General features: G+C 37.9%; 1 protein-coding gene across 5 annotated transcripts in view; it reads right to left on the reverse strand.

Annotated features, from left to right (window-relative positions):
* The window catches only part of SYT14 (synaptotagmin 14), a 230,330-nt gene that overhangs the window by 62,660 nt on the left and 153,983 nt on the right, over positions 1–13,687 (reverse strand). For all 5 annotated transcript variants that reach the window (XM_021063880.1, XM_021063879.1, XM_005667888.3 and 2 more), the window contains one exon: positions 12,948–13,397. In XM_021063880.1, the coding sequence (XP_020919539.1) occupies positions 12,948–13,397 (450 nt within the window). The remainder of the gene's footprint in view (positions 1–12,947; positions 13,398–13,687) is intronic.

Here is a 13,687-nt window from a genome sequence, read left to right on the forward strand (position 1 = left end):
CTGGCACCAGCCCTGGAATACCCTGGGCCCCAACCCTACCTACCAGCAGGCATCACCAGCTCTAGAAAACCCCATATCATGAAGCTAGACATGTCGGGAATGGCCCTGCCCACCAGCAGACTGACACTAGCTCTAGGTTCCCGAATTCAAAAACACAGGCATCCCTATGTTCACTGCAGCGTTATTTGAACAATAGCCAAGATATGGAAACAACGGAAGTGTCCATCAATAGATGAATGGATAAAGACAATGTAGTACATATACAATAGAATATTACTCAGCCATAAAAAAGAATGAAATTGTGCCATCTGCAAAACATGGATAGATCTAAAGGGTACTATGCTTAGTGGAATAAGTCAGACAGAGAAAGACAAATACTGTGTGATTCACTTATATATGAAACCTAAAAACCAAAACAAATGAACAAACATAACTAACTCTACAGAAACATAGCAATAGACACAGAGAACAAACTGGCGGTTGACGGAGGGAAGGAGAGAGTGGAGGGAGGAGGGAGATTACGAAGCACAAACCTTCGGTTACAAAATAAATGAGTGAGGGGTATGAAATGCACAGTGTGGGGAATACAGTCAATGAGTATGTAAGATTTTTGTAATGGTGACAGATGGTAACTAGACCTGCTCTGGGGATCATTTTGAAAAGTACAGAAATACTGAATCACTGTTGTACACTGGGAACTTACACAGTGTCGTAGGCAAAAAAAAAAAACCTCATAAAAAAGAGATCAGACTTGTGGTCATCAGTGGTGGAGGAGGGGGAACTGGATGAACGCGGCCAAAACGTACAAACTCTCAGTTATGAGATAAATAAGTACTAGGGGCATATCGTGCATGATGGAGATAACCCATACCGCTGTTTGTTACGCATTAAAGCTGAGAGTGAATCCTAAAAGTTCTCATCACGAGAGAAAAGTATACTTACCATTTCTTTAATTTTGTATCTATACACAAAATCATATCTGTAAGGTGATGGATGTTCATTAACCTTATTGTGGTAATCATTTTAGGACTGTATGTAAGTCAAATCACTATACTGTACACTTTAATGTTATACAGTGCTGTATACCAATAAAACTGGAAGAAAATAAACACAGAAATAAGGAAGAAAGGGTAAAGGAATAAAAAGAACATGTGACAGAGACCATATGTGGCCTGTGAAGTCTCAAAAAAGCTAACTTGTAGGCACTATATAGAAAAAGTTTGCCAACTCCTGCTTTAGACACTGAAATGTTGGTGGAAGTGGCACGAGTCAATTTTGGGCAGAAGCTTTAAGAATCTTTAAGAGATAAGATTAAGCCCTTGTTGGTTGCATCATTTGAAAAATGGGCAAAAGACCTGAATAGACATTTTTCCAAAGAAGATATACAGATGGCCAGCAAACACATGAAAAAATGCTCAGCATCACTGGTTATAAGAGAAATGCAAATCAAAACTACCATGAGATACCACCTCACACCAGTCAGAATGGCCATCATTAATAAGTCCACAAATAACAAGTGCTGGAGGGGGTGTGGAGAAAAGGGAACCCTCCTGCACTGTTGGTGGGAATGTAAACTGGTACAGCCACTATGGAGAACAGTTTGGAGATACCTTAGAAATCTATACACAGAACTTCCATATGACCCCGCAATCCCACTCTTGGGCATCTATCCGGACAAAACTCTACTTAAAAGAGACACGTGCACCCGCATGTTCATTGCAGCACTATTCACCATAGCCAGGACATGGAAACAATCCAAATGTCCATCGACAGATGATTGGATTCGGAAGAGGTGGTATATATACACAATGGAATACTACTCAGCCATAAAAAGGATGACATCATGCCATTTGCAGCAACATGGATGGAACTAGAGACTCTCATACTGAGTGAAATGAGCCAGAAAGACAAAGGCAAATACTATATGATATCACTTATAACTGGAATCTAATATCCAGCACAAATGAACATCTCCTCAGAAAAGAAAATCATGGACTTGGAGAAGAGACTTGTGGCTGCCTGCTGGGAGGGGGAGGGAGTGGGAGGGATCAGGAGCTTGGGCTTATCAGTCACAACCTAGAATAGATTTACAAGGAGATCCTGCTGAATAGCATTGAGAACTTTGTCTAGATACTCATGTTGCAACAGGATAAAGGGTGGGGGGAAAAACTGTAATTGTAATGTATACATGTAAGGATAACCTGACCCCCTTGCTGTACAGTGGGAAAATTAAAAAAAAAAAGAATCTTTAAGAGATAAGGATTAATTTATCATGTTCTCTGTCTGACAACCAGCCAAGTCTCAGAAAGAACTTTCTCTATTAGTTTGGATTCCAGATTGAAGACAACATAGAACAGAGCCATACCTGACCTACAATGGACACACATTACAAGTGAAAAAGAAATGTTTGTTGTTTACAAGGCATTACAGTTTCAGGGTTTGTTATCTCAGAATAACCCAGCCTAAACTGCCTTATACATTTTGCTAACATAATGAGTTACTCCAGGTGTCTGCACATAATAAAACTATACTTACTTAAACAATATTTATAATTCAGATCTCTTCATAATTACTCAAAATATATTTCTAAAAAGTTAAATCTTAAAAAGTCAAGGCTTGAATTATATTTCGTTCCTGAAAAACAATTTTACTAGCTACTTGCGCTGTTGGATTAAACACTCTCTGAATTGCTGAATTCAAGCACTTTTACTTTCCTCTTTTCCAGACTGCAATGAATAAGACCTAATAAACCACCTTAGGTTACGTCTAATGTTATCTAACTTTAAAATATTTAAAGTTCCTACTCTGTGCCAGACGATGTTCTTGACATGAATTAACTTTTTTACGACCCCTTTGCACAGACCAAAAAAGAAAAGAAAAAAAAGGGCACAGAGAGGTTGAATATTCACTCAAGAACACAGTTAGAAAGAAGTGAGAACCGAAGATGCAAAACCAGAAGCTGCAGAACCTCTACGCACCTACAACCTCTATGATATACGAACCCTTCCAAATGCAAATATAAACTTGATCTTGAAAGTCTTTAACAATTTTAGCATTGAAACTAAATTTCCACTATGTAGTAAATTAAATTCTTAGTCTTTTATGACAAACCACCAATAAGTCGGTATAAGGAAAATAGTTTTAGAAATTGAACACAGCTTAAGGGACAATGACAGCTATTATTTCAAAGAAAAACATACCACCCCCAAATAGGCTGACTAATATGAAAAAGGTACTTATAATACAAGCTATTTTCCATCAACAAAATGGTATCTTATTCCTTTAGAGATGAGCCAAATTAAATTTTATTTTTTATTCTAGAATACGGAAATATTAATAGATATATAACATTTGATCATGCAAGTTACTTTATATACTTTATATAACACTATAAAATTAAAAAACTTATGTGAACCAAAGTGAAGGCTTCAGTTCCTATTAGTTTTTTTTCTGCTACAAAAAAATAATTAGTACTACTCTAATCACCAGCTGCCCCCGCCCCATGACTATATTATAATGAACACTGTTAACAGGTAAGCTGTAGCCTATATAAACAATTTTAAGTCTGAGTGTTAAAGACAAAAATCATTATTTTTGTAAGACCAGAGGATATATTTAAACTATAAAACAATAAATAACGGTAGCATGACTCAAGTAAGTTAAGAACACCTATTTTATTTCAGGCCAACAGCTAATATGCCTAGTCAAGGAAAGTTTTCACAGACCTCAGCTTATCATCACAGCATTGGGAAGTACTTGGGACAGGTATTCCAATAACGTCCCAACTGCTAGCACATGGACTAGGGAAAATTAGCCTTTTCACAGGAACAACTGTACACGCTGGACACCCAAAAATGTGTCTTTCACTTGAACAGGAACTCCCAGTAATGAATGAGCACAGAGGGTACTTGCAGGGCCAAGTTCATTTTCAGTGATAGAAATTTGTGTGTGTGTGTGTGTGTGTGTGTGTGTGTGTGTGTGTGTGTGTGGTGTGTGTGTTGCCATTTCTTGGGCTGTTCCCTCAGCATATGGAGGTTCCCAGGCTAGGGGTTGAATTGGAGCCGTAGCCACTGCCTATGCCAGAGCCACAGCAATGCGGGATCCGAGCCACATCTGCAACCTACACCACAGCTCACAGCAACGCCGGATCATTAACCCACTGAGCAAGGGCAGGGATCGAACCCACAACCTCATGGTTCCTAGTCGGATTCGTTAACCACTGCGCCACGACAGGAACTCCTCAGTGATAGAAATTTTTAAAATATATCTGCCTAATATAAACAAGCTTCAGGAATTTATATATAGCCTTACCATGTACAATCATTTTTGACCAAAACTGTTCTTTGTCTTGAATAAAATTAAAAAAAAAAAGATTAACTGTCAAGTAGATTATTTTTTTCAGGCTCATTACAGGTCCCTATGGAGTCAATAGAACAAATGTGATGATGAGACTAAAAACCCACTAAGAAAAAGTTTCCTTCCACTTCAGTTTTTTAAAATTGAGTCCTTCTGTCCTAGACCTGAATTCAGTATTTCTTAAGCTCATATTACACCATAAGAACACAAATGTGCCAAATGTAAAATCTTTTCTAAATTAAATTTCAGGTTTTCTAGAAAGAAAAATGTTTTTCTAATTAGTATTTATCAGTTCTCTTTAATGCTCACTGAATGCCTACAACAGTCATTACCCTGAAAAAGCAATATTAACCCCATAAACCTCAAAATAAATGTCACAGCAGATAAAACCATGACTCTCTTGTCCCCTTTTTTTATGTGGGGGGGGGGCGCACCCACGGCATATGGAGATACCCAGGCTAGGGGTCTAATCGGATAGCCTCTGGCCTACACCACAGCCACAGCAACGCGAGATCCGAGCTGTGTCTGTGACCTACACCACAGCTCACGGCAGCGCCGGATGCTCAACCCACTGAGTGAGGCCAGGGATTGAACCCGCAACCTCATGGTTCCTAGTTGGATTCATTTCCACTGAGCCAAGACGGGAACTCCAAACCATGACTCTTTTGGAAAAAACACCTTAATATTATTAGTTCAGATGAGAAGATTTTAAATAATATCATTATCTCTGGTTTTTTAAATAAAATATATTCTCATAAAATATATTTTCAAATCTATCATTTTTCAAAATCATTATCCACTTTATTTTTTCAATGAAGAACCTACAATTTTAAATGATTTGTCAAGACTTTAAATGTGAAAATCTTAGAATTAAGTATTTTGGTTTTGAAACATTTGCCCCCTGGATATTACCTTGCTATTTAGCATTAACATGATGAAGAAAATGACTAGGTAAAAATAAAATGCTGCTTCGGTTTGGTATTTATTTGTAAAAGAGAGGCCTCAAGAACCAGCTCACTCAGTGTCACTGTTTGTTAATTATCATCCATTTATCAAAAGCCTAAGATAAACAATTAGCACAGTGGATACAACCCTTCTGCCACTGTGAACAATCAAGTGAGCCCACATTGCAGTTATTGTCTAGGGAACTGTCTATGTGTAGCTTTTTCCTTGATGTAGTGATTTTAATCTGTGATCACTAGTTTATCATGAACTATTTATTTTAAGTTGTTTTACAAAGAAGTGTAATCTACATTTACAGAACATAGATTTTTTTTCTCTCTTTCTTTAATGGCCGCACTCACAGCATATGGAAGGTCCCAGGATAGGGGCTGAAACAGAACTGCAGCTGAGGCCTACAGCACAGCCACGGCAACGCCAGATCCGAGCCCCATCTGTGACCTGTGCCACAGTTTGCAGCAATGCTGGATCCCTAATCCACTGAGCGAGGCCAAGATTGAACCTACATCTTCACAGACACTATGTTGGGTTCTTAACCTGCGGAGCCACAACGTGAACTCTGAAAATGTGGATTTTTATTGACAATGGTAGTGTGTGAATTACAGTGAATATGAAAATAGGCGAAGATAAGTTTAAAAGGTATTTGCTAATAATAGAGACAAAAGTATATTCTTAGAAAAAACACCTTCCAATTATAAAGCGTGAAGCCATAATTTACCTCTCTTACAGATAAAAGTAATAGCGAATTCCCTGGTGGCCTAGTGGTTAAGGATCCGACGTTATCACTGCTGTGGCACAGGTTTGGGAATCGGGAATTCCCTGGCTTGGGAATTTCCTCATGCTACGGACGTGGCCAAAATAAATAAATAAAAGAAAAGAAAAGAAGAGAAAATAGTACAAATATCAAACTAAATTAATTCAATCCATTAATATAAAGACAGGCTATTTTTGAGATACAGGGACTTTAGAAATTAAAGGTTGACAATGCAAGTGTCTAAAATAAGATCATCATTGCAGTAAGTCATGAGGAAGGCTGATCATTCTTAGGAGATTGTGGCATTATACCCCTTAATGATAAATTATATGAGCATATACATCCTTAATTAATCAACCGTTATTTAAAAATAAAGCAATTCCTGATGTGCTCCTATTTAATTACCCTGAGACGCATGCTTATTGAATTCCAGGTCATAATATATTCCCAATAGGGCTGTTTTAAGGACGCTAATACCTATCAGGGAATAATGTTATATGGAACTTTAGTAAGAATTTTTAAGTGATCAGGTTTATCTGAACATGTTGTTGAATCAATTTAACACCCATGCTCTAGGTTCTATGAAAAATATCAGTATTTCGATAAGAAAAACAACAGTATCTATTCTCAAAGTGTTTAAAATCTAGAAGGAAGACATAAAATAAGTTAAAGAACAAGAAAACACATGACTAGCTGCAAAAACCAGCACCAGAGGCAAATCACTCAGAAATATATACCATATGTACCTACTCACCCATCCATCCTTTGAACGTTTATATAACAACAACCAGCACTAGATATTCGGTATATAAAGACAGATAAGATCATTTAATTTATGTTAGAAATAATAAATTTTCATAAATACTTTATTAGGCTTTAAATGAAATTTGAGATTTAAATAGTCTCTAATTACGCTTAGGATTGATATTTTGGTATACTATAAATGAAGCAAATCTCTGACGACACTGGCCATCTCTTTACTTGAACATTCATTCTGCTATTCTTAGTATGTCTTCAATAACACAAACTGCCATTACGGCCCTCCTTTTCAGAATCTTTTCACTCTGCCTTCTAGTACTTCTGATTTACAATAAACTCCTCCAGGACTTCAGTGCCTTCTCCAAACCCTCAGCACCTTGCTTTCACTGCATTCTAGTTCTTCCCTGAGGGTACATCAGCCTCTGCAGACTTTTCATCCTGCTTGTTCTCTCCTACCGAAAGTGTCTCAGGAAGCAAGGGTCTCTGCTGCTCTCTCAAACATTGCTTCTCTAAATTGTGGAAAAGAAAGTATTCTCTTTAAGTATTTTCCTTTGAGGCTCACGTCATCCTGTCTCCATAGATATTCTCTCCTAGACATTTCCCCTTCATCCCGGAACATCTTCTCTTCATTCCTTGAGAACAACAATTCCTTGATTCTGTTTTCTTTTGCCCTTCAATTTCTGCCACCATCTTTTGTAACTTTAATGCCCACATGGATAACCCATCCAAGAAGCTGGCCTCTCTTTTTGTTTCTTGGGTTTCTTCTGGCTGCACCTGTGGCATGCAAAAGTTCCTGGGCCGGGGATCCACAGCAGTGACCAGAGCTACAGCAGTGACAATGCCAGATCCTTAACCACTAGGTCACCAGGGAGCTCCGAGCCTGGCCTCTCTTGATCAACTTACCCAACGCCATTGCCTTTACCTTTTATTCCCTCTGAGATGCCCACTCCCACCACCTCACTCTGGACATTTCTCATCACATCATGGGAACTGAAAACATCCTCCTCTGCAGCCACAGCTCCTTTTCTCTCATATTCCTGCCCAACTACTACCCTCACGTCTATCCTTGACATCCTTTGGACTTTCAGTCCACTAGCCTTTCTACTTCCCCCTACCTATCAGTCCCCTTCAAGCTTCACTTCTCTCTTTACTCCACTTTCAGTTTTCAGTTGAAATAAATGTCTTGGAAATACTCGCACCATTTCTGCCTCTCTATTCATCTCAGACACATCAATTAATATCTATCTTCAGTTAGCTCTCCTATTTCTTACACTCCATATTTTATCATTTGCATTAGTACTGAAGCACGCCCCAATATCTCCTAATCTCAGAAACATCTTTCCTGAGCCCCCTCCCTCTTCCTATTCTCACAGCCGAACTTGGTGGAAGAGCTGTCTACATGACTGCCACTCCAGTATGGATTCTGACACTAGCTCACTAAAATGGGTCGCTCTCAGGCTACCCATTACTTGCACATTCTAAATTCAATGGGCAGTTTTCAGCACTCAGATGATTGGTTCCACCAGCAGCATTTGACAAAGCTGAGTACTCCCTCCTCCAAAGCCTCGTTCTTAGCTTCTGTGGTATTTTACTATCTCTTTCTTCTTACTCCGCCCCTCCATTCTCCAACCTTTACGTCCAAGGAGTTACTGAGAATCTTCTCTTCCCACCCAGTACAGTTCTACCACTCCCACATCTCCTTCCCCTAACTGCTATGTGTTCTCATAGAAATAAAATATGGAGCCGGGTTTAATGACATGTAGACATCTAGGCACATGTGAAGTACCCTACACCATTAGAACTCAAGTCTCATCACATTCTCTGCAGGTCAGCCATCCACATGAGCTCAGCTGGACTCTCTACTTAGCGTCTCACAAGACTGAATCGATGTTTCAGCAGGGCTCGAGTATTATCTGCAGGCTCTGGGGAAGAATCTACTGCCAAGTTTCCCATAGTTGTCAGCAGAATCCAGGGCTTTGTAGTTGTAGGACTGAGGGCTCCATTTTACAGCCAGAGAGACTACTCTGCATACATGATACTAATTAAGTGTGGTTTGTACAGGAAGGGTTGTAAGTTTATGAGAAAAAGAATAAAGTTTCATTACTGATAAAAATAATGATAAACATAATATTACTGATACATTCAGTAAGTTGACTAAGAAATAAAACTTGAGGGAGGAAAAGACAGCGGCTATTCCAGACCACTGCAATGGAGCGATTACTATATGGTACCATAAATGCAAACGAAGAAAGTAATTGGCCTTACACACCAGGAAAGAGTGCCAGACGAACGCGGTGACTGTGTGAAGAAAGCTCACACTACGGGAGGGATACACCACGGCAGGCAGCGTAACTCACAGCATTCTGAGGATTGCATGTGATTTAAGAAAGGGCTGCAGCAAGTAACCATTAAACCTTATGGCTATTTCAACATTTGAATACTCAGAGTTCTTAATCTGAAATCACTGGAGTTTCTTAATCTGAAATTCAACACAGGCACTAATTTATTTATTTAAATTATTAAAGGAACTGGGATAACTACAGAACCAGGCTCATGGCTAAGCTTCTTAAGAACAAACCCTACAACCATACTGCAGAACTGACCTGGCGAGGAAATTTGCTGCTGCTCCTATCAGACACGTATATGCCAAGGTCTTTTCTTTCCTCCAATTACTATTTATTATTGCTCAGTACCAATACAGTTTTTACACCAGCAAAGCTATACTGGAATTACTACGGATCAGATTCCTCCACCATCAACCTCATGAGAAAAGGATTTAGGCATAGCATCTGCTTCTCTGTTCAGTCTGTACTGAGGTCTCCTGGACGTGAATATGAGTGGAGAGCCTAGGTAGCACGTTCATCAACTAATACTACCTATCTTCATGAGCCAAGCTACCGGTGAGACTGGGAGAGTGAATTATAGCCTGATTTTGGGAGCTGGGACTAGCGGGACGTCCCTGGACACTGGAAGGTTGCTGACAAGGTATGGAGGAGACAGAAAACATAATTAATGTCCACCACACAATGTCATACATGAGCATACATAACTCACCGAAAACTCACTCATTTCTGTTTTTACCTAATTTTCTCCCCACAAATATTAGCAGAATCAGAGAATACAGCATAGCGTGATAGACAGAACCTTAGAGGTCATTTGGTTTAATTTTTGCCTTTTACTTACTAATAAGAACTCTGAGGTCCAAGATGATAACTTATCCAAAAATACACAACTAGTTAGTAGAAAGAATTCATACTTTTCCACCTCTCTTATTTTCTACTGTTCACTTATCAGCCCATATGTTTCCCTTAATGTTAACTTAAATCTCACTCAAGGAAACTCGGCTTAGTCCTCAGAAAGTCGGTTTGGTGATACTGATCATTTGTCTCTCAAGGTATTAACCTGATCAGTCTCTGAAACACTAGCTGTAAAGCTAAATTCTATATGTAGAATTCTATTTTCCTATTACTGCCCATGAAAATGTAACTGTAATTATAGCGAGTCTGAAACACCAGCTATAAAATTTAATTCTATATGTAGAATTCTATTTTCCTATTACTGCCCACGAAAATAAACAACTATGTTTTAACCATAATTTATAAATTTTCTGACTGGACTTAAACTTTCCCTTGCCAAGAGGCCAACGTTCTCCCAACCACAAGTAGCTGTTCAAATGCTACAAGACTAAATGTTTAATTATGAAAGTGCCGCTCACTCATATATTATCACATCTTATAAAATTAGAGCTAAAATCAGCTAGGTAATCTACAATCACATGACTTCTCTATACAGTCAATAGCAAAACTTAAGCAGAGAGAACATTAACACTGAAGCTTAAACAGGATACATACGTTCTATCAGTATTTTATTTTTATGACAAGACAACTGATTGAATTAACCTCAAAACTGTGGTACATTTGTTTTTTCTGGCACAGAAGCAAGAGATTTGAGCAGGTGGAGAAAAAAGACCAAGAGACAGCAACAATTCAACACAGGCAGTGATTTTGAGAAGCATGGCAATATAGAGAAAAAATTCTCTGAGAGCAGAAAACAGTTTTATTTAGATTAAATATTGTGTCTTAGAAGCTATTTATCTAGCACTTTTTCTGTGACCATTCTGCAGACATTTATTGCACTGGTTGTCAGAAATGTAGAGCATAGAATAAGATACAAGCCAATACCCGTCATGTAGGTGTGTGTAGAAATTATTTACTTTGACCAGAGGGAAAAAGCATATTATTTTGTATGGCTTCATTTTCTTTAGGAAATGAATATAATTAATAGAGAATTTAGAACAGATAACAAAGCAAATAAAGAGACATAACATACATACCTCCGATGATACGGTCATTCTCTTCTAATATAAATCAGGTATTTCTATATATAAGAATGTCTTTTCCACAGATTAACTAGTGATCACTCTGACCAAACAATGAGAAGGTTTAAAAACCATAATAAGAGTTATAGAATATTCAATTTTATTAAAAAGTTATCTTTTTCCCTCTGAAATATTGCTTGTACTTTTTTTCTCTCCTCTGATAAAACACTTATACTCTTAAAGAAAAAAAAAAAGAGATACTTCCCCAAAACAGTAAGTCTGAAATTTAAAAGAAGTTATCAATTTTCCCAATTAAGGCTAAGTATTACCCTAAAAATCCATAGAGATATAGACCGTATTCACTATCATCTTTGCTCATTAAAGATGCTGACATCACCTAATATAAATGGGATGGTTCTATTGGGAATGAAGTTCTTATAAGATCAAATGCTGCCTGGTTTAAATTCAACGAGACTCTAATCTTGGACTTCTGCTTACACATTTAAAAGCTTAAAAACAACTCTAAAATATTATACCTTTAATACATAAATCTCTTTCAAATCTACATATTTATGTGTAAAAAATGCTTCTTATTCAATACGAGAGGAATACATATAATTCAAAATGTACATTTACAGCACATCACAAAATTTCTCATAAGCTAAGTAACTATGTGGCCTGACGTATCTCCCTGGTTTAAATGAACAGTGCAAGTCGTCTGCAATTTGCAATACCTTCTCGGAATTTAGTTAAAAATGTGGATGTTATTGCAGCTGAGGCTTGGATTCAGTCCCTGGCCCAGGAACTTTCATATGCCAGGGAGCACAGCCATTAAAAAAAAAAAAAAAAAGAAATCAGCAAATGAATGGACAGACAATTTGGAGTTCCTGCTGTGGCATGACAGGGTCAGCAGCGGCTCTGGAGTGCTGGGACACAGGATCGATCCCTGGTCCCAGCACTCCAGGGATCGATCCTGTGTCCCAGCACTCCAGCACAATGGGTTAGGGATCCGGCGTTGCCACAGCTGTGGTGTAGGTCGCAAGTGCAGCTTGGATATGATCCCTGGCCTGGGAACTCCATATGCTGCAGGGAGGCCAAAATACATATATATATGCATATCTGGAGAGGAAAGAAACAGAGAGAGAAAGACACACACACACACGACTGACTTGTGTGTGCTCAGAACCTGAAGGAAACAAGAGCAAAGCGAGAATAGCTCACAGCACTAAACGGATGTACTCTCCCAGAAACACTGCCAAACATTTGTTTTTTAAAACATGGGAAGTATAAAGACTGCAGAGGTTTTTTTGAACCTTTAAAAATAATTTCACAGCAGTTCTGAAGAGATAATCAATTATGACCTAGGCAGGAGTACATATTCTATAAGAGCAAATAATTTCTGCAGTATATCAAATAAGGTATGGGGCTAGAAAGTTGCTAAAGTATCACTTAGATTTAACCTGGAGAGAAAACAGTAAATTCTACACGGTGTTGAGACGATGTCAAAAGCCATCACCTAATAAATAGTTAACAATGGACGGAACAAAGGTATCAGCCACGGGGCTAGACTCTGAAGGTAAAAATACATAAAATAAATCATATATAATCTTCAAGGGCAACTTTTAGAGATGAGAAAAAGTTATACCTACCTATCTAGGACTTAGAAATTTTGTAGGTATGATTACTATGTAAAAAATAGACCAAGAAAAGTTGTTGGGCTGATCACAGATTTTAAAAATTGTGTCTGTTATATATACCATGACATAAAACTGTATTTGGGCTATTGGATCAGATACTCACAGAATGATTGTAAGAAGGTTCCAATATCACAGGTAATGACATTTTCCCTTGAAGATTCAATTTTGTTAAATAAAAAATCTTTTCCCCCACAATCTTTTCTTTTTTCATGCGATGTACACCATACAGTCTAAACCGAACTGCATAATTTCCAATCATTTCAGATTCAACATGATTAAATTTGAATGTTTCTGTGAAGACAGGGCATGGTCCTCTCTGGATGCTGGTTTTTGCTCTCTGTTTCTTTATAGGTAGAAGAACAAGGTGTACTTGCCATGAGTTGCCACCTGTCCTGTTATATGTTGGGATATCTGTGACAGCTGTCACTGTTACCAGAAGCTTCTGTTCTTGTGAGTCATAGTCAAAAGTCACATCCAGGGTGCCATATTTAGCTTCTGGCTCAGGATCAAAAGGTTTAGGAAGCTGTGAAGATGAGCCTTGAGCTGACATATCCTAAGAAAAGCAAATTTAGATGTTTTCAGTTTTTAACTCTATTATTTAACCCAGCATGTAAATAAGTACCTGATATTTCTTAAGAAGAATGATAGGAAAACTGTTCTGATTTGTTATCATAAAGACAGTCAGAATAATTAATAGCCAACTACAACCAAAAGCTACTCTACGGGGACAGAGTAATGTAAATGGTAAGTTAAACTCAAAAACTTATTATAAAGATACAGAATTTAATATTCATCATCACCACTTTGAAAAAGCTGGGTATATATTTTCATAATGAGAAATGA

The sequence above is a fragment of the Sus scrofa genome, chromosome 9 (assembly GCF_000003025.6).
Source record: "Sus scrofa isolate TJ Tabasco breed Duroc chromosome 9, Sscrofa11.1, whole genome shotgun sequence".
Taxonomy (NCBI): Eukaryota; Metazoa; Chordata; class Mammalia; order Artiodactyla; family Suidae; genus Sus; species Sus scrofa.